The 22,507-nt window shown below is 38.7% G+C and overlaps 1 protein-coding gene across 1 annotated transcript in view; it reads right to left on the bottom strand.

Annotated features, from left to right (window-relative positions):
• The window catches only part of LOC121503804 (neurexophilin-1-like), a 30,244-nt gene extending 24,465 nt beyond the window's left edge, over positions 1 to 5,779 (bottom strand). The window contains exon 1 of the mRNA XM_041778364.1: positions 5,626 to 5,779. Within this exon, the coding sequence (XP_041634298.1) occupies positions 5,626 to 5,682 (57 nt within the window). The 5' untranslated portion in view covers positions 5,683 to 5,779. The remainder of the gene's footprint in view (positions 1 to 5,625) is intronic.
• Positions 5,780 to 22,507: the final 16,728 nt, after the last annotated feature.

Raw genomic sequence — 22,507 nt, forward strand, 5'->3', positions numbered from 1 at the left:
GAAACTTCTAACTTTGAAATCAGTTCAAATAATTTTAAACCTTGAACAACAAAATATATAATTGCAAATAGAAAAATGCCAAACAAATAATACTTAAATACTAAAAATATGGCATTAACTGAATAATTATACACACACACACACACACACACACATATATATATATATATATATATGTATATGTCTGTTTAGAAGGTGTTATCTATATGCAGTCATAAGAAAAATTAGGGAATGAATCCTTTTTTGTTCTTTCAGGATATTTTCATCTCTGTTCTTGCAACAGTTTTGGAAGATTGCCTATATTTTCTTACACCATGGTGTCTTTACTGTGTTATACAGTAAAATAGACCCACTGTCCTCATATGAGGACATACAGTTGTTTTTAAACTACTTGTTGAGATACAATGTTTAGTTAATATAGTTATTAGGTCTAATTAAACTTGTGTAAGTAGGAGATATTAAAAATGCATCACAAATTAAAGGTCAGGTTTCAGGAGGCTAAGATTCACATCTGCAAATTAACTTAGTCACCCAGCAAACTCTTCCTAAGTAGCATTAATGTCTCCAAAGACACTGAAGCAAGCAGCATGGTGTCACGAGTCAATCTAACACCACTTAAACCATGACACCGGTTGTATAAATCAGACAAATTAAAAGATACATTCTGACATGAGTTAAAACTTTTTATAGTGTGTTGTTACTTTTGAGTCTTAAAACTAATAGCATGTAATCAAATATTTTATGATAATTAAAAATATATTTTCCCCTTTATTTTAGTTATTGTGAATTACCTCTCGTGGACCATCTACAGCAGTGGTTCGGTTCCCAACCATTTTTTCTTTGAGCCCCCCTACTTGAGAAAAATTGAGCCCCTCTGGGAAAGACATGCAAAGCAAAGTGATACAATGCGGTCAACAATTAACAATGATTTTTATTTTCATTTTTGGAATCTGAACAAAATAACCCCAAACACTAAAGCTCTTACCCAAAGAACTTTCTATGGACTATTCATTAGTTTGTCTTGATTTTAGTTAGATATTAAAATTTTATTTTAACTGCTTCAAAGCAGACAGAGCCTCACACCCTCGCTGGATCTCTGGCCCCCTTATAAGCGGGGGCCAGGACCCCAGGTTGGGAACCAAGGACCTACAGTACTGTTGGGGCCCACCAGTGGGCCCTGGCTCACACTTTGGTAAGCACTGCTATAGATAAAACAAGCACAACACAGCTTACAGCACTATAATCATTTAATGTGAAATATCTCGTTCACGATCATGGTCAGCTAAAATTATGGTTGGAATTAAAAGTGGATAAATCTCCCAGCACTACTGTGAAACCTTAAGTATGATAAACTAAGACCCCCACATATAGGGCATTTATGCTTAACATTGTGTTTACTCATCTGAGCTGCATTGCACTAAATCTGCATGTATCTCTAATTTAAGGAAAAGTCATATTATTATATTTCATTTAACTTCATTTCTAAGACAAATCACATCAGCTGGTGTGTTTCTCTCCAGAGCACACAATCCATCACAACAATTACATTCTTCGATTGCCAAATAAAATGAAAAGCAAGTTTATTCAACGCAATTTAGAGGTATAAATCCTTGAATTTAGTTTTGGATTTGTCACTATTCAAAGAGGGAAACAAAGGAGGTGTGTGTTATTGTGCCACTGTCGAGGAAGAAGCCACAACCTGATAATTGCCCCTCTCACATTGTCCTCTCATGATTCTCTCTAAACTCACAAGGGGGAGAGCTGTCACCCTTACAATAAACCATTTTTCTGCTTTTGTAGCTCTCCTTTTTGATCGAAATTTGACGATTATGAATGACTTTTGTGTTTTCTGCGCTGTGTGTGGGATGTGAGGAGGAGACGAGAGGCTTACGAGCTCTGACATGCCGATTGCAGCGATGATGGCAGAGAAGAAGACTCAAGAGAGAGCGAGAAAGGGAGAGAGAGGACGCCATAAAAAAGACAAAAATTAGTATTCACTCGGCGGCTGCTGCCTCACATTTGCGTCTGTTTGCAATATATGCTGTATGAGACAGGGTTTTTTTTTTCTTTCAATGAGTTTTTCTCAGGATTTAAGGTGGTATATCTGCTCAGCTTGGGATGAATGTGGCTAGACAAGGTCAGCGACCCTATGAGGAGGACAAGTATCCAAAAAAGGAGCCAGGCTGGAGCAGAAAGAGGAGTATGGAATTAAGTACAAATTTCAAGTTCAGTGACATACTACTCAGTCTTGTGTAAAGATTTCTGTTTTTTATTCACCTATGTTGTTGCAGTGCTCTGTAATGATTTATCACTGTGGTGCTGTTTATTCAGCCTCATCACAATCCCTTCTTTGTGAGTCTAAGAACATTTTTTTATTATTATTTTAATTGACACACTGAGCACAATAAGTAAGTCTTTCCTTGCTGATAGCAAAGTCAAATGAAGGGTGACAGTAAAGGTTTGGATGATTTGCACAAGCCTTATGTGTTCTTTTATTTTGAAATTACAGAAAAGAGTGGCGCCTCAGAAAATGTTTGACTATTTCAGGAATTCAATCTGCAAAAAAAGAGCAGCAGAGGTGAAATTCAGCCACCAAGCATGATGATGATGTCCGCCTCTGCTCTGAAAAAACAAACAATCATAGGGAGTATAAAGCCCATCTCAGTCTCAGGGCCGCGCTGAGGCTACCTGAGGCTCATCCTTTTCTGGAAAATTCCTCACTGAAAGAGCAGCTGTGAGCTCAACATTAGTGTGCAAGGAGCTTTGCATGAAGGTTACAGGACATGCAAGGCCGAAAAAAGAAGCTCTGGCATTCATGTCTCTGTGTTTCAGAAATATGAAATGCCTCTTCAGCCAGTCATATGGATGAAAAGCAACCATTTACTCCAAGGTAAAGTGGGGTGATTTGGTGTAATTGCAGAGGGGAGAGAGTGCAGTTCACTGGAGCAGAGAAGTTCAACGCCCTACTCGAGGGGGGGTCACCTCAACTTCTACCACATCCCTGCAACGTCAAGTCTTAGGGATTCAATCTTGTGCTGCTGCAGCTGTAATTACGCGTGGATTAGGTGTATTTTCTTGGATGTTTTTTGAGCAAAAAAGGAGGAGAGAATCCGCCGTGACTGTCAATGAGGCTGGTGTTTAGTTTTCTTTCTTTTTTTAGCTCTTTATCAGCTTTATCTTTACCTCACTCACTAACTCACATTTGCTTTGCCTTCACACCTCTCTGCATCTGCTCTGTGCTCTCAATGTGACAACTTATCTCATATAGGCACCTGTCTGTACTTGGCATGGAGTGTTGAGCATGTGTCTGCCACTTAGGTTCTTAAATAGGCTCACATCGCTTAAAAGGGTCGATCGATCAATGAGCAGAGAGATGATATTAATGCAAAAATTCATTATCTCATATGCTTATTTGGATGCAACTGTTAACTTGGAAATTTCAGGCAGTTTCAACCATGCAAGCTCCACTTTACCCCCAAATAATCCAAAAACTCCCCTCTTCATGCGTGCACTGAAACAAATCCAGCTCGTGCAGATGAAAAACAACTCCAAAACATAATTTCTCAAGCACTCAATTATACAATTGAGATGGTTTATATTATTCATAAGATGCCATTTGAATCAGAATGATTAACATCTGAACCACATCATCGATCACATAAACAGCAGGCTGAGTGGCACCTCAGTGGAGTCTATGGAGAAGGCCCCAGGAGACTTGTGGCCTTTATTACCGCCAAATAATCCAGATTGGATTTAATGTATTGTAAGCGTATGTAATTATTAATCACAGCCCTGTTTCAGAATAAAAAGTTGCTCAATTTATTAATTGCTGTATAATTTATCAGAGTCCAGGGGGCTAATGAATTATCCAGCTGTGCGTTTTTTCAGAGCTACATGGTCTGCAGAGGGAGAGAAAACCCCAATTAATTTCATTATCATTAGGCACAGACCTTCAGTGTTACAATAGGCAGCAGCCTTGCAGCACATCAAAATGCTCCCAGACAACACAAGAGTGTGTGTTAAGCCTATTATCCCACACTCTTGTATCTAGTTATACAACGGCTGAAAAGGCGCTCATCCCCCTGTTTTTTAAACCAGCGTGTGGTCTCCTCTTCCCTCGCAGATCTGTTGAATCGGCTCCATCTCAGCCAAAATAAATCCGTCTGTGTTTAGCCTTTCACTCTCCAAAGGGCCATTACTTCACCCTGAGCACCCCAATAATACCTTAATATGAAAAGCACAAGGTCATCTTTTAAGGGAGCCAGACACAATCGGGGTGCATCAAACAGGCACCCAACCTTATTTGAACATTTCCTCTGACTTTCCTCCTGTGTGTGTATTCAGCGTTGAGTGTGTGTGTTTCTTTTTGGAGCCGGGCCCCTGTGAAACTCAGCCCAGGGCTTTCCGAGCAGAAGGATGTTCCAGTTTTTCTCTCCTGTGAATCAAGAGCCGATTTTTCTCATTAAAGGCTGCTTTTTAATAAAACTGCAGGCAAACATGAAAGGGGGAGCGGCTGATCCAAATTTGATTGTAAGGTTATGTAACTGTGGAAAGTATTCATTAGGACTACAGAGGGAGCACAACATCTGATGTTATAGGTCAGAGAGGGGCCTGAGGAAGGAGCCAAGACTCAGTTGGTAAACTTTTACTTCAACTTTTATTCATTTATCTAAACTAGAGAGCAGAAAGGGGGATGTACTCAATTCAAGGTTATTTCATCCTGTAGTGGATCAAATCTGACTCTAAGAGTGACGGTCCTAGGAATAAAGGTTTAAATTAAAGCTCACTGTCTCATTATTTTGCAGGGGTTTTCACAAGAAAAAATATTTTAATGCTACAATAAAACCTGGTAAATAATACTGTGTCTAGGTGAAGTTTGCAAGCAGATGTGTGTGGGCTGCTGCAGGGAAAAGCACCAAGTTTAAAATGCAAAATGCATCTCAAACTTGTGTTTCTGAAAATGGGCTTTTTTTCTCTTTTGCACTTTTTCTCTTTATGAGTAAAAGTTGCGCAAACATGTGCTTTATTTTTTTATTTTTACATCAAAAATGCTTTAAACTAGGAGAAAGCTTTTCTGCGCAGGCAAAAACTTCCCCTTTCATACAGGATGAGCGATGAGTAAAAGCGCGGATTTGGCTTCAATTACGCGCGGAGCAGGACAGACTGGTGGCGGACACCGTGCGCTACGCACGCTGCCGGTACGAGTGTCCGCTGGGAATAGTTAGAGTACAACTTGCCGTGCTCGTGTGGAGAAGGGTCAACGTGATTGTCTCGTGAGTGTTAACTTATTTTCTCTATATGTGAGTTAAAATAAACGCAGGCATCTGCAAACTGCATTTGGGTTTAAGCTTGCACGATACATCCGTCGAGATATCTCTGCATCTCTGCGAGAAACACAAACGCCATGCCTGCACCTTCATTCAGCGTTTTCATCTTTCCACTCTTCCTCCTTTCGTGATTGCACGGATTTTTAGTCTACTTTTATTTGCGAGTTTCGAAGTTTTGGCGCAAACGGGATGCAGGTACGGTGTCATGCTTCGTCGCGCAGGTGTAAGGTGTTGCACGAATAACTGAAATTAGGTGATCTGAATCAAGATGCATGCAGTGAGTTGTAATTTCTCTTACCAAACATGCGGTTCCGTTGAGAAGGAGCAGGATGAAGCTGCGGTTGGGACGCATCATTCCGGCGCGTAAAACCCCACAGCTTCCCCTCCTCCGATAGCAAAAAGCAAAACTAAAGAAAAAACTCCTTCTCAGGGGCTTCTCCTCCTTCAGGAAGATGCTCTCCCTCCGACACCGGATCCCTCTCTGCTGACGCACGGTCCCATGTCCAACACAGGCTGAGCTGCAGCTTCCAAAAAAAGAACGCACCTTAAAACCACCTGGACACCCCCCTTTTTGTCTTTTCTTGCACCAATCCCGGGTTCGAGTCAGATTAGTTGTATGAGAAATCCATGAATATGCAGCAGGCTGTTAACATCCATGCAGACACATGAAGGGATCCCAGCTTGGAGAGAATCGGCTGGGAAGTGTAGGAGATCATATCTGGAGTGGAGATCCTCCTCAGCTGCAGCCTCCTGCACAAACTGAACGATGCTGAGGATGGCAAGAGCGAACACACACGTTTTAACAGTTTCTACTCCCGCTCTCTCTCCTCTCTCTGTGTGTGAGCCTCTCTTTTCTCTCTCCCCCTTTCTCCCACACTCCCTCCTCCCTTATCCCTACAGTATCTCTCTCCACCTATCCAGCACATCTTACTTGCTCACTTTCAACTCTTTTCACTATTCCATGCAGTCAGTTCATGCTCATAGACTGGATTTAATGCAGTTAAGATATAAAACCAATACAACAGCTGATCCAGATGTTAAAGTTCCATAGGCTCCTATCCACACTCCTCACACCATTAGTGCCTTTTCATCAGTCTCCTATCTAAGCCTGTCATTAAACATAGTCATCAGCAGAGGTAAGAATACCATCAGATAAAATCTGGAGAAGTGGACTGTGATATCAAAGTCGTTAGAGCCTTTAAGCAAGGACTGATGAACTGTAATTTGGGGTTTGTTTACCTCATATTAAACTTCACTCTTAAACTTTTTTCACATTAATTATGCTCATACTTTCAAATCAGGAGAAAATAAATACAAAACAAAACAACACCTGTTCTTTTAAAATTAGAGTTTGGTGCTTTTTTTCAAGAGCAACAGAGCAGTGATAATAGTTGGAAATCAATGAAAGAGTGAGTAGTGACAAAAACAAAGCCCGCAGATTGGATTCAAACCCTGGCCACCATCAGTGAGTAAAACAGTCTCTGTATAGTGCGCCCAAACTCACCACAAGGCACCCAGTGCCCCACAATGCCTGCTGTAGTAGCAGAAGTACCTGTGCTTCAGTTTCTAATTTATTATAGATATTTTTCATCACTAAGCCTGGAGGTAAACATAACCACGAGTTGGTGAGGGGTGGGAACTCTGGGTAACTCATGGTGCATGTGGAACACAAATTGTGATACAATACATGACAATAAACACAATTTTGTACTTGATACATCATACACGGTGGCACACTATACAGTATACAATACAACACATTATATATTAAACAATACAATACACAACACAGTATAAAATAAAACATATAATGCAATATATTAAACAATATATGATATAGTATATACAATACAGAATACCAAATGTTGCACAACCTGATACAATATACAATACATGATACATGGCACAATATATGATGCAATATGTGATATATTTTACCCAAAACAGTATAAGATACAAATTTTGTGTTTTGTGGTTGATGTGTTTCTCACCCTTTCATCGGAAAAAATCTTTTGTTTAGTCCTTAAACTCTGCATGCTTTGTCATCAGATGGCGCTTTAGCTTGGCGGGCTTCATGGCTTCACATGAGGACACACAACACATTTTGGTCTTCCGTCGCTGTTCTCAGTAAAACCAAACTTGAGATAGCTGTCATCACATTTTCTCAGTTTAGCTGATTTGGGCCGACGTGCTTAAATATTTATCCATTGTTGCTAGCTGAACCTGCACACCAAATGTGTCTTGAACGTGACGAGTGATAGGTTTACGTGATATCTCACAGTCATATCTGAGTTTTTATTGGCCCAAAGCTGACTTATGTAGAAGTCATTGGTTTAGTATGGTTGCTTTATAGTGCTGTGGTCCATATATGTATTTATTTGCTTTTGAAAGACAAGGCACTACTTTAATACTTTATTTTAAATTATTTCGCAGACCCTCAAGCTATGGCTCACGGATCTCTAGGGCTCCCTGGACCTAAGTTTGAGAACCACGTCTATACAATATGTGACATTTTATAATACAAGCAATATATGATAAAATATGTGATGCGATGATACAATATACGATATGATACAGGGTACATAAACCATATGATACAAGGCACAGTGTACGGCATGAAACTGTATGTGGCATATTTTATAATGCAAGCAGTACATGGCGAAATATATGATCCAATCCATGGTTACAATGACATATGATGTGTTTTACAATACAGGCATATACAATATGTGAGATTTCACAACACAAGCAGTATAGTAGTACAATATGATGCCTGATTCAATGCACAATATGATTAGTGATATATTTTACCATACAAGATACACACGTCACTTTACACAATACATGATATAATATATTATACAATATGTGTTGTGAATATTTTAGAGTACAGGTGAGACGGTACAATACATGCTAAAACACATGGTGCTTTATATAATACAGTTCACAACACAATATATATGATACAATATGATTTAATATATGATACAATACGATAGGATACAATACAGTATTAAATATAATTACTTAACTTCTATAGCCATGATATGATTTTATCATTGTACTGTTTCTGTGAAGATCAATAATTTGCAAAAAATTATCAATGACTTGACATCTGATAAATTGAAGAATCTAAAATTTGTCTAGAAAAGTAAAATGTAGTATCAATGCATTTATTCAGTGCAATTAAAATGTGATTTAATGTCACCTCCTGTCACCCTGTAGCTTCTTTTCAATGCTGGACAACATTATTAAGCTTTCTATTTTAAATCTGGCTGTTAACTTCACTTGTGTTATAAATGCCAGGTATCATGAAGGATTAATGTAAATCTTGTGGAGTGTTTTGATTTTATAATACAAGATACAGATGTTTTGCTTCAGTGATAGGATACTTGAATCACAGAGGTCAAGAGGATGGTACATTAGTGTATCAGTATTTGATCTCCTCTGTAATCTTCACTGTGCGATTAAATGTCTTAACAGTTAAGTTAGATCCCTCATCTTACATTCTGCAAACCAACTTCACATTGTTTTCTGACTACTGCTGTGATATAATGCTGAATTCTGACTCTTAACTGAGGGTTTTCTTAAACTTAGATAAGTCAGCTCAACACAGTTCTGGTCAATCAGATTTGAAATGATTAGCGACATCAGTAGTGGAAGTCATCATCTCAGCACATAATCCCTCTGTCATTTTCTCACCGAGGAATCCTGACCCTCCCACTGGCTTCATCAATCCAACTGTTTGTCCAGCTTGTGAGGAATATCGACAGACGCCACGAGCCTCTGACCGTCTCCTCAGCTGGGTGTGATTAATAAAGACTTTCCCCCCAATAACACACAGTTCATTAGGAGCAGGTTAATGGACTGAAATGCAAGATATCCCCACTCAGGCTCCCTTGGCTCCTAACGGCTCCAGTTCTGCTTAATTAGACTCATAGATGAGCTTTATTTCTCCACTTTTTCCACTCTCTTCTGTTACATCTTTATCTCCCTGTCACCAGGTCAGCACCTTTTCCATCGTCATGATTTTGCATTTGGATCAACCCCATTTGATCTGCCGCTTACTTTGCACCTGCTAATAAACCATGTGCTGTTATCTGATTGCCGCTGTTCCAAAAGGGTTAATTGATCTGAGTTTGGGGGTTAATTGGCTCGACAGTGGTGACGCTGAGAGATTTGACTCCTAAAGGTGAAAAGTCAGGGCCTCTGAAGGGGTCACCACAGGAGCGGAGGCCCCAGTCGATGCAGTGTGACTCAGACATGAAAGAGACTGGGCGCGGGGAAGTCTTTTCTTCCCTTCAGACTGTGTGCACATGTTCAGATTCCCCGCTCATTACCATGCAGGAGATGCTGATGAAAGATGGGAATGAGCTCATCGACTGAGGAGGTTGCCTGATCTCTCTCTCTCTCTCTCGCTTTCCTTTTTATTAGATTATTTCAGACTCCAAACGTGTCTCTGTATAATTCCAGCCAGCCTCTTCAGTTGCCCAGGGTATGAGAGAGCTCTCTGGGAGAGGAAACAGCAACCCCATAAAGGGAGATCCGCTCCCCGGCCCACAATGTGAAGAAAAACAGTAACCATAACAAAACGCCTTTTAAAACCAAGCACGTTCATTCATACACATACTCCTGCACATAATTACAGGGCCATAACTCAGTCTGTGTTCTCTCTGGGGAACAGCAAAGGCAAGCGACTGCTATTTTTTACTCACTTGAAAAAAAAGGTAAGGTTTTGTGGATGCAGAGATACCCATCATTTGACACCCAGGATCGACTTATCTTAATGTTGTTTCACAGACGAGTCACATCAGCATGACAAATAGGAAAACATGTTTGTGTATTTCCTTTTTATTCTGCTCTCCTGCCAAACTCCAACAATTGTGCTCAATCATTGCATTGCTTGACACGTAATCCTATTTCACAGTATAATTCAGTTTGAATGAGGAGCTGCAGGCAGCAGACAGCCCTGTGAGATGTCAGAGGCCGGGACAGCAGAGTTTATACATGAGCATGGGCTGCCCTCTAGTGTCTTTAGGCTCCTCTGCAACAAAAGAAAGGAGCAAAAGCTTCACTGAAGGAGGCACTCAAAGGTGATACAAGTCATTTAAAGGTGCAGTTCTACAAAATATATCAAGTTATGTCAACTGATACTGTGATAGATTGCTGTGCCAGCAACGGGTGAGACTGTCGGCATTATGCTTTCAGATTGGCATGTGTATAGCCACTCTTGTAAAGGCAATATCTCAACAATCCTTCCAGGGATCCATTTCAAACTTTGCAGAAACATCCATAATGGTGGAAAAATGAAGTGATGAGGTTTTGAAGTTAATCGGTCAAAGATCAAGGTTGTTAGGCCTCAGTAAAGGATGCTTAGTAGGATATTTTTGAAACTTGCACAATGACAATGTCGACAATGACTCAAGGATGAACTGAGTAGTCTTGAAAGTCTAAAGTCAAGGCCGTTGAAATGTAAAATGAAGCTTAGAGTTAGTTCACGCAGGACATGGAGGCCATATTCCCAGCTGTGATCAGCTGATGACCAGCTGATTCCAATTACTACCTCCCAGCCAATCATCTCCTTTCTCTCAACACAATGGTTCATTTAAATATGAAACCCTCCTCTCTAATCCCTGCTTATGTGAGTGCTGATGCCCCACACTGCTGCAGGCAAAGCCTCACCTCCTCCACCCCAGCCTCCTCCTAACATAAAGCTTGTTGCTGCCCTTTTTTAAGACATTAGGACAAAAGTCTTACACGCACATCCAACCAAGTTGGGCAAGTGCTGAGCTGAAAATGAGGCAAAGAATGAACAGAAAGATTCTGCACTCTGCAGGGCTCTTATAATTACAGTTATTTATTGCAGAAGAGCAGCAGTGCTCGAAATGTCACTACTTTGTTGCAATAAATAATTGAAATTTTTGGAGACCTGCAGTGTGCAAGACTGGATTCTGAAACGTTCCCATGCCTCCAGCAAGTCCTGGGTCTACCCCAGGGTCTCCTTCCAGTTGGACATGCCTAAAAGACCTCCACAGGGAGGCAACCAGGACTGATCAGATGCCCAGACCACCTCAACTGGTTGCACCAATCCGCCTGCCGATCTTGCGGCCCATTCTGCCCTCACTCATAAACAAGACCTAGAGTTACTTGAACTCCTTCCCTTGGGCTGACCTGATTAGACTTTGGAGGTCATAGGTCAAAGTATTGGCCTCATGTACATCCCTTGCTTGAACCAACTTTCCCTGCCGTTCTGTTCCCAATGTGTTTTCAATGTCTAGAACTTGTTAACCCTCTGAGATAACCACCATTCTTGTTCTGTTTTTTTTTTTTTTTTTTTTTTTTGACTAAGATCTGCATTTTTAATCCTTTACATACATATATGGGTTGCATCGGTTCTCAGACAAATCCAAGTGCATAGCCTCTAGCACAGCATGGCAGCACCTGTTTGTGGCACTTGCTGGTATTGTTTCCTTCTGTCTACATGTTTGTTCTGTACTAAATCTCAAATGTATATGACTTTGGACAAACGCATCTGCTAAATGACACTGTAACATAGTAAAATGTTCTCACTTTGGGTGATCTTATTTAAACATTTTCAGCAGGTTTGGGGGAATATTATAATCTGTTCTAGTTCAAATGTGCTTCTTAAGACTACCCCTCTAGCAGTGTTGGAGCACTCTCATTGACCTTTGGACCACTTTTTACTTCCTTTAACAAGTCAAAAATCTCTGCAGACTTTATTTGACGAAATAACCCATAATGCAATGTGCTGTGATGTTGGAGAGATGCTAAGAGTGATGCTCTGCAGAGTGAAGAGGAAACAAACAAATATATAGATTAAGCCAACATGCAGAAGCCATTCATCTTTTTTAAACACATTTCATTCTCCTCACCAGATTTGCATGCGGTTGCATTTGGGGAAAGCGTTTTATTTCAGACTTCATAAGAAAAACCTCCAGTTTATTTCCCTATACACAGTCTGAAATGTCAGATGCAATGAAGTGTAATTGTGTATAAAATATTCAATAGAAACAGAGCAAAGGGGGACATTAAATGAGATCATTTTTTTCTATTAAAAGTACTTCCAAAAAGGTGCACTTCAAGGCTAGAGGTTTTGTCAGTGCACCCAATTTTCAGAGACGTATCCTTGACACAGGCGGTCTGGATTCAAATCTGGCCTGCAGCTCCTTTTCCACATGTCATTCCCTTCTCTGTCCATCCTGGGTTTCTGATGACATCAACTGTCCTGTCCAGGGGTGGCCTGGCAATCTGGCATACCGAGCATTTTCCCAGTGGGACAACGCACTTTGGGGCCAGTTTGATTTATTCATTTATTTATTTCCGCTAAGCACCATAGAGCAAGGGCAGCGACCCATTGGTTGTTTGCCTTATAATGACAGTTATTGGCCCAATCACGTGTCCCAGAGGTCCGTTTACACCCCGCCCCTCCCCACTTTGCCCAGGATTGAAAGTGAAAGTGTTTGGATGAAATGAAACATTAACGCGAAAACGATCTAAACGTCAAATCCTGAAGTAATTCAATCAGGATGCAAAAATTGCAAAGACTTTGTGTTTATCGACATTATTCTATTACATTTATTGAACTGACCAGTAATTTTCTCACTAGAAGCATTTATATTACATTTAGGCCTTTTTTAATTTTAAAAATATAATAAATAATAGCAGAGATTATTTTAGAGTTATTGCTTGCTTATTTTTGTACTTCTGTTTGAGTAGGGATGATGTGTCCACCATACTCACCTCTGACCACAAGGTAGTCAGTCAGAACACACCATAGATATGTCTATGTCATTACCGCTGAGCTATGTGATAGTTTGGGGAGATCATTTTCGATAACTCTACATATGAAGAGCAGCAAAGGAATGGTGTCTACATTTATGCCATTCGACCTGTTGTGAGGGACTGGTTTAGGCAAAAAATGCCAGGGCTGAATTTTCCTCCTAGTCCAGCCCTGGTCCTGTCTGAATAAAGGCTTGAAAGCAAAAAAAAAAAAAAAAATATTCAAACCAAAAGAATAAACTCCTTAAATAAATGGTTTTAATTGGCAGTAACTTAGACTGTAACAGCTTTTGTGTCAGTCAGATTTTTTTAAGTTTAGTTCAACTTATTTATTATGCAACTGCAGTAGAAATAACATCATCAAGCACCTTAAACTACGGTGACCTGAAAGTGCAATACAAAATAACAAAGTGTTTAACACTTTAACGAAGTGTGAAACACATCAACAGTAACCAAATCATTTTACATTTCATAAAAAAATTACAATAGCGAAACATTTTTACAATGACAAAACAAATTTACATTTTACCAAACAAATTTTCAAAGATAAAAAATGACAAACTCTGACGAACCTGAAACAGATCAAGAGAGCCTGATACAAAATTACACAGACTATAAATACTTACAAAACTTGAAACAAATTTACAAGGTCTGATACAAAATTACATCTGCATTATTTTTACTAAACTTGAAATGAATGTACAGTGTCGCATACAAAATTACTTTTAAAGCACTTTTACAAATTTGAAAGATGTTTACAAACTCTGAAACTAAGTTACGAATTCTGAGACACTTTGACAAAACTTAAAACAAATTAACAAAATCCGATACAAAGTTACAAAGTCTAAAACGCTTCAACAAAACTTAAAATGAATTTACAATGTCTGTTGCAAGATTAAGTCAGCAACACTTTTACAAAACTTAAAAGAAATATTTTTACCTTTCATTAAACAGAATAACATTCACAAAGCACTCTTACAAATAACAAAAATTTAAATCTTACAATCAATTGACAAAGTCAGACACAAAATTACAATGTCTGAAACACTTGAACCCATTAAAGCCTGAAAACACAAATTATGGCTAGAGAATTCTCATTTTTTGGAACTGAAATGTTTATTTCACTTTCTCCTGAAATCCAAAAAAAAAAAAAAAAAAAAAAAAATCAGAATTTCCAAAAAATATAATATATATTTTTTGTATCTCATTTGATCCATTAGGTGTTTTTGGTAACTGATAATCCACTTGAGGGCATTTTTATCATCTATCAGACTGTATTTAGAAGTTTTTTTTTTTTTAGTAATTTATTGCTCATATTGATTAGATAGAGGTATCATAAAAGTATTATCAAATATGATACAACAGGCTTTAAGGGGTTAACAAAGCTTGAATCTTGGATCATTTCTAGCATTTGGTTCATTCCCTTCTAAGAAGACAAGATAATTGTAAATTCCTTTCAAAAATTATAAAAATGTTTTACTTTTTTAAAAAATTGTCCCAGCTCATGAAAAGCATTTTCATGTTCTGTAAATTTGTCTTGTAAAATGTACATTAAAAAATTTAAATGTTTTTTTTTTCATATACATTCGTTTTATGAATTTTACAAATGTTTTTATCAAAGTGTTTCAGACTTATGATGGTCTTTTTGTAAATTTGTTTTGTAAAATTTAAATTTCTTTTGTAATTTGTAAAAGTAGTTTGGTAATATAAATTTGCTTTATGAAATATAGAAATGTTTTGGTTGATATAAATTTGTTCTAGCTTTGTAAAAGGATTTCAGACTTAAACCCCGTATTAAACTCCCGTCAGAAATAAGCTGAAATATTTGGATGCAACTTTTGATAATGCGAACTGCTCCTTTTCATTAAGAGTGTACCGCCCCTTTAAACTGCCAAAATTATCATGTTTCATGGTCTGTGAAATCCATCTTACATGAATCACTGTCGTGTTTTTGTTTGCATTTTTCTCAAGTTGCAGAATATATTTATATCAGCAAAATGATCTCACTTCATGTGTGATACAGATGTTGAAATGCAAGCACCATACATCAGCATGCATCCAGATGTGATTGAAGAGTAAGTTATACCTCCTGCAGCCACAAGGGAGTGGTATAAGCATAGGAAACCAATTGTAGTCAGTCGGTGACTCTGTACAGCTCACTCTGCAGGGTTTTTAATCAGCATCCATCAAACAGACAGGATGACAGAATGACATCTGGAAACATGACTAAAGTGGCTTCCAGTGGTTCTTCTCTCAATTGTAAGGGGTTTTCATCAACAGAAGGAACATTTGCCTGTTGCTGGCTTGGGTTCCTGGCTTGACGCACATCGACTTTCTCGACTCAATTGGATCAATAGCACCATTTTTTGTTAAAAAGCAAGCGTGTTTGTAAAGGGAGACATTGTCAATAAACGTCAGAGACCACCAGATATTTTCTGTCGCTGTTTACAACACATAACAAGCTAACAATAGTACAATTGAAGCTCCGCCAGAGAGCAGTCACTCATCTTGACCTCTAATAATCAATATCTTTCTCGAGAGGAGGAACAGGGCCAGAAAAGAGGAGGGAAGCAGCAGTGATGACAGACACTGGCACTGGAAACATGCAGGATTGAGAGATGAAGAAAGTTCTGAAAACAAGAGGAGAGAATCAAATCTCCAGCTCTGTGAAGGTCTACATATGCAGGATCCAATAATCCTACAAAGATCCCTCGTTTCTTTCCTTTAAATTCCTCCTTTTAAAAGAAAAACAATCTGTGGTGGCACCTTGACATGCTGAAATTCACTGAAAAACCTTTTATTTTTTAATCCTTTTAATAAAATGAATGTTTATTTTTCTTAATTATGCCTTTTATAGTTTTTACTTGACTTCTACTGCCAGTAGAAGTGCTCCACAGAAGGTTAATTGAGTTTCAAGAGGGCAAAGTTAAACATTTTAGTCTCCTTTCTTTATGATTCTGCATCTTACTTTCCTTATTTGAGAGGAGTTATTACCCCTGGACCCAGACAAGAGTCTCAGACACGGAGACTTATCCAATCATAATGTTCCTTTACAGCAAAGCACTTGGTGTTGATACTAGGAAGGATTGTTGGATAGCTTTCGGTCCAACACTTTGAAATGAGGTCCATGGCTTCTATGAAACGTGGTGCAGACAGTCATTGTTGCCTCTGCTAATCATCTAGTTCCACACAGAGGTCACATCCCCACTTGTGGAAAAGAAACCTGTCTTTTAAATGGCACTATCAGCAAAACACTAAAATGCTCAAGCTTCTCATGGCAGTAACCATTTAAATAAATATAAAACCATATTAGCACCACAGCTGACCGGAGCATGCTAAAGTTGGCTAGATGCTGCTGTGTGTTCATTTCTAATTTTGAACTTCTGACTTCCCAGTTAAATTTAAATCAAATTCGTCCATAGTTTCAACTAGAACAATAATTAAGTCAGAATTACCTCACCCATCTGGTCCCGTAAATCCAAGATGGCTGCTCAGTTCATCAATAGAAATGAAAACCTTCATTTTGAACCTCTCATGAGGACTTTTGTCTTAACTTTATCTCATTATTAGGGTACCATATGATTGGATATGAGCAGTATCATTGATACCATACATTAGGACACAAACTCATGCAATACATCACAATACAGTAATACACAAAATAATATATCATAGGTAATAGATGTAGTGTAATATTGTATGGTATGATACAATATGTCATAATATGGTACATTACGATATGGTATGATACAGAAATGAACAATGAGATCTATTATTGTGATTTTTCCCTGGTTGAGATTATTTACATGAATTGAATTAATGGTAACTTCACTTTCATTTATACGGAAGTACTATATTTGATTCTTCAGTACAGTTTGATGTGGAGCACATAGCCTTTGAGGTTGCTTGTGGTCACAGTTGGCAGAATAATATTGCTGTCAGACAAGTAAAGTCATGTATCACGGGTGTAAATACCCCAGTTACAATATGGTTTGATAGCAATGGCAATTTGTGTTGAACTCCAGTTATGCAAACAGTTGTCTTAACAAGAGAACAGAGAGTTTGTCTGAAGAGAAAATGCCACGTTGTATGCCTCTCTTTTGGCTGAGTAAATTCTTCTTCTCAGTTTAATACAGCTACTTGAGAAATGCTTTGTCATCAGAACTAAAACAAATGCTTTGTGCAAGGTTTTCCAACAAAAACCTACATAGCTTCCAACCATAGAGTGGAAACACTGTTGAAGTGTTCTACAGAACAGATAGTTAAGTTTTTTCAATCGAAGGAGACGGTGTTGTACTCCAGTGTTTTCTCTGGATGACACCTGATCACTGCAATCATTTCTGTCTTTTTTCCCCTCACTGCCGGTTTTTGTGCTCCTGCTAAGTCGTGGGTCTCTGCTTGCTTCTCCGTCCACAGCTTGTGTTTTGGTAAAGTCTTGTCTGAAGGTGTTAGTGACTCAGTGCTGCATTGCTGTTTGTTTGGGTTTTGACAACCTGGGAGGTGAGAGTGACTCAGTCTTAACACCAATGGATTTCAGCTTTGACACTTTTTTCCCTGCGCCTTGCCTGTCTGACCTCCCACTAATACTAAAAATAAATATCCAAGGGAGCCCAGAGAACCAATTCACAGTTCCCCACTGCCAAGCATGACGGGGTCCATTCAGACTCCCTCTAGTGTCATTCATATGACATGGTTTAACCCACTATGGCTTTTTATGTGACCTTTGCCCTTAAACAAGCCAGTTGGACTGCTTGTAAACATTTCCTGAACTGTTACTGGAGCAGGGATCACGGCGGAGTGCCTCAGGGATCAAACTGAATACATTTGTACTTTGTCAGAAGCACTTCCAGAAGAAATCTATTAACACTTGGGTTTGGTAAATCGTTATGAGTGGCAGCCATTGCAGCTGGTTTGACAACAGAGAGAAAAGGAGCCATGGCTCCAGGTCAAACCCCAGCCTTCCCTAACAAAGCAGCTTTTGGTGTTCTGGCTTGTTGAACATTTCTATCACCTGAGAGGAAATGAGATTAAAGGAAAACATGAACATTGTTTAGAGCTATGACTCTTAAAAGTCTGAGCTACTTTTACACCAGTCTTCTTGTAATGCTGTCACTGGAAACCGTTAAAAAAAGCACAGAAACAATGTTGAATTGAATAAAATGAAGACTTTTTCCCATGGACAGGCCCGCCTACAGAACTAGCTGGGCCAGTGAGTGGGCCCTCCTCAGATGTAATTTACTGATTGCATCAACAACAATCGATCAGTAGAATGGTGCTAGCCTCCTCGCTAACAATTACTTCGTTTTAGAGCTGAAAAGTGTGACAAACTATTAATGGTTCCGATGTTAAATTATTTATTCATGCCACCTCTTAACTACTTTTCATCTCTGTTTGTGCTTATTTTACCCTCCTTCAGTTTCAACATACAGCACATTTTGCCACTTTTAGCCAGTTTTTGCTTGAAGCCTTTTCACTACTTAAGCTGCCCATTTGCCAGTTTTTAACCACTTTTCACCATTTTTAATGCCAATATTTGCCATTTTAGCCTTTTGTTTTTTGCAATTTTAAGCCCACTTTAAACCCATTTTGCCACATTTTAACAGTTTTCACCTTTCTCTCTGACCATTTTTGCCACGTTTTTCCTTTTTCAATCCATATTTGGTATTTATTCCATTTTTTTTTTTACTTTTATCCTTTTTCCGCCACTTCTAACCAACTTGTGCCACTCTAAAACACTATTAACTACTAATATCTGCCAATTTTGGCCACTTTTACCCTATTAAACCATTTTGCCACTGTTTAGCTGCTTTTCAGCATTTAAACTACCCATCTTTGCCCTCTAAGCCAGTTTTTTCCACCTCAAACCAATTTTTGCCACTTTTTAACCACTATTCACCTGTTTTACTGCCACTATTTTACCTTTTAAATCCATATTTGCTACTTATTCTTTTTTTGGACTTTTAAGCTGTCCCCTTTTTTGCCTCTTTAAATCTAATTTTTTGCCTCTTCAAAACAATTTTTGCCACTCTAAAAGACTATTAACTACTAATAACTGCCAATTTTGGCCCATTTTAACCAATTTTTGCCACTTTTTAACTGCTTTTCACCATTTTACTACCAATTTTCACCACGTTCAGCTAGTACTTAGCATTTAAACATATTTTTGCTACTTTAGACACATTTTTGTCACTTTTTTAACCCTTTCACCACTTATTTCTGCCAATGTTTGACACTCTAACGCATGTTTGCCAATTTTTATTTTATTCTGCAATTATTTTGAAGACTATGAAGTCTGACATTATTTTCCAAATGGTTTATTCAATGTGCCCATCCACATTGGTAACATTACAAATAAAAAGGTGATTTTGTTTTAAGAAAATGGGCTCACATTTGAAAATGCTGTATTGTACTACAGCATAGATCAGTTAAACACTTTTTAACAGCTGTTTAAGTTTTTATAAGATGAACTGCTACAGTGCAGGACTCATGATACACTTAGACAATCCTATGCAATCCAATTAAAATCCACAAATATTCACTATTATTTGTAATAAAATTTGTGAAAACTTAACAGCAAACTCTCCCAACATTTCAGTCAAATTACTTTAACTTCAACGGACATTCTGGACAATTATCTAAAAATATTCTTATGGTGAAAACTATAACTGAATTGTAGAGAAACCAAAATGTTTTGTCCTCAAATGTACATGTGGGGTCTTGCGTGGTTTAAATTATAAGTCCAGTTTGAAATCAAAAAGTCTTTGAAACTAGACTGTGTCTGTGAAAATAATTAAAGTTTTTCATACTTGATGAAAATTAAATGAAAAAGACCACATAAAGGTTATCATTTAAAGTTATCACATAATTGGCATTTTCCATTTCATCTTTTTAAAGCCCAAGCCATCACATGCATAATAATGACTCAGAGAACAGGTGAGTCTTTGTTCCAGTCCTGGTATCTTCTTCATGTTTGGTGTCTATACTGATAACCAACAGGCCTGCAATATGTCACAGCCTATATATAATATAAGAGCTTCCATTTAAAGATAGTGGTTGCTCCATATGGCCGATATGGTTGGTTCTTGCAGTCCAGATGTGGCATCCTCCAGTTACACCGTTTTAAAGAGGAGCCCCTATCAGCTGGGATGCTCTGCACATCACACACACAGGAAAGGTCAACAGGCGGGGCCGCTGGGAAGGTGTCAGACTTCAAGGCCTTTGAGCGAGGGCCTTTGCGTCATCAGCCATTGTGAGGTGGGCCAGAGCCAGTTAGGGGTGCCACAAAGGGAAAACAGCAGGGAGCCCTCAGGGAAATGAAGGACAGGGACCCTTTGAAGTGGGGATGGTTGCAGTTCTGTGGCTTTGTGACTCTCCCAGAGCCCCATCCTACTTCCACACTTCACATATGGACACCTCGGAGCAACACCCTTGGGAGGGCTGTGGCTCCCAGAGCTGAGTGCTGTAACCTGAGAGCGGCCGTAGCAGCCTGTCAGACTACTGATGGAGTCTTCCCATTGGTTCAAACAGGAAGCAGGCGTGACCCCACGAAGCCCTGGGGTCAAATAAGTCTCCTAGAACGGTGACAATTGGATTAGTGTCTTATGGAGGCCAGACAGCCATGGGACCCCATAAACACAGACATATTCTCACAGGTAGACCTGGCATGGGAGCTATTGCACTTGTAACATCACAGACTCACATTTTATTTTTGCTTCCTGGCCCTGTGGCACTAAGGCTCTCTGCTGATTTTCCCCATAGGTGGAAAAAGTAAAAGTACAGATATTTGTGTAAAAAGGCATAGGGAATGTGGAAGTATTATTCTTTTGAGTTTTTAAATGAAAGTATTAAAGTTCAGACCTTTAAAGGTACTCCCACTTAAAAACTATAAAAAGTCTTCCAAAGGTTTTTTTCTCCTTTAAGTTAACTTTTCTAAACCCCTCTTACCTTTAAAAAATGAACTTAAAAACATTTAATATGCTCCATCATTAGATTTTGAAATGCTTTGCTGTAGTGAACCTGCCTTGAATTTAAATATCAAAATTTTCTGCAAATATGATAAATAAACAATATCTTGAGACCCAAATTTTGCTTTTATATTCTGTTTTTAAAATGAATTGTTTCAATTTTAAAGTTTTGTGCTTAATTCTTACTTTATCCTATATAGCCTAATATAAATTAGAAAATAAACATTATACAGTCTTTGCCCCTTTTTAGGAGGCAGATGTGAAAATGATCTAGCTTTAGCATGTAGTGTTATTATTTCAGAGTTATTAGGACACTGTAAGAACAAATTGAGCATATGGCATTAGTTCAGGCAAGCCTGGGAGTCAGTTACTGCCATTAAATTGAGATCAGCTGATCTCACGCAAACCTTCATCAGCTGACTGTCAGCTGATTTGCTCTAAGCATGCTATTGGCTAATGGCACTCCTGCTTCCATACTTAATCTGCTCTAACCGGACTACGCTTTTCTGCTCCTTCTGCAAGCTGCTTTGCAACTTTCCTCCACCCCAGCTTCTCCTTTACTCTACTTCTGGCTTAATCAGTGTCATTCTGATGCAATCTTATTTTGGAGGTCACAGGCTGAAAAGAACCCTCTGTCGAGAACATATGTATGTAGCTTACGCAGCTGCTTTGTGATCTTAGCTTTTGTTACGTAGCTACGTTATCTGCATAGCTTGTGCAGCTAACAGAAAAACATGAGCTACACTGAGAATGTTTTCAGGAAGGACAAGCTTTTTTCCTGTAAGCAGACTGTTTCCTTTTCTAAATGTTTTTATAATCAGGTTTGTAGGCCAGGTTTTAAACTGTGTACTTTATGTTTTCAGTTACCTTAACCCTTACCCTAAATGGAAGTTTAATCCAATTTTATTTCGAAACTTCAGAGTTTAAGTTCTAGCTAACATCATAGTGACACTACCCTGTCTATTCACTCCCATTGGTTATGGAGGGAACAGTAAAATAACCCTTTCGACACCACACATCTGAGGATGATTCAGTTAGTTGTGCCAAGCCTGGAATCAGATCATGACCCCAAGATCTTTGGGGGGAGATCTGACCTAAAATCAGCCTTGAAATTGTTTGGTATGTTGTCTTCCTGTTTCCACCACTACTAAGCCTAATTTTGATAAAGTGGTTTGCAGCAAGGACACCAAAAGGTCTTTCTTCATATTTCCATGACAAAATCTCACAATAATGTTTGTTCAAACTTCTAAACGAAGGCAGCAGTTTAACTATGCTGTGTATAAGTGAAAAAGGAGACTACAGCTTTGCCCATTGGCACCAGAATCAGCTCTAAGTTCAGTCACGAAGTCTTCCCACTCTTCAACTTCACCATTCTGCTTTCTCTGTTATTTTCCAGCTTCAGCAGAGCAGCTCTTC

The sequence above is a fragment of the Cheilinus undulatus genome, linkage group 21 (genome assembly GCF_018320785.1).
Source record: "Cheilinus undulatus linkage group 21, ASM1832078v1, whole genome shotgun sequence".
Classification (NCBI taxonomy): Eukaryota; Metazoa; Chordata; class Actinopteri; order Labriformes; family Labridae; genus Cheilinus; species Cheilinus undulatus.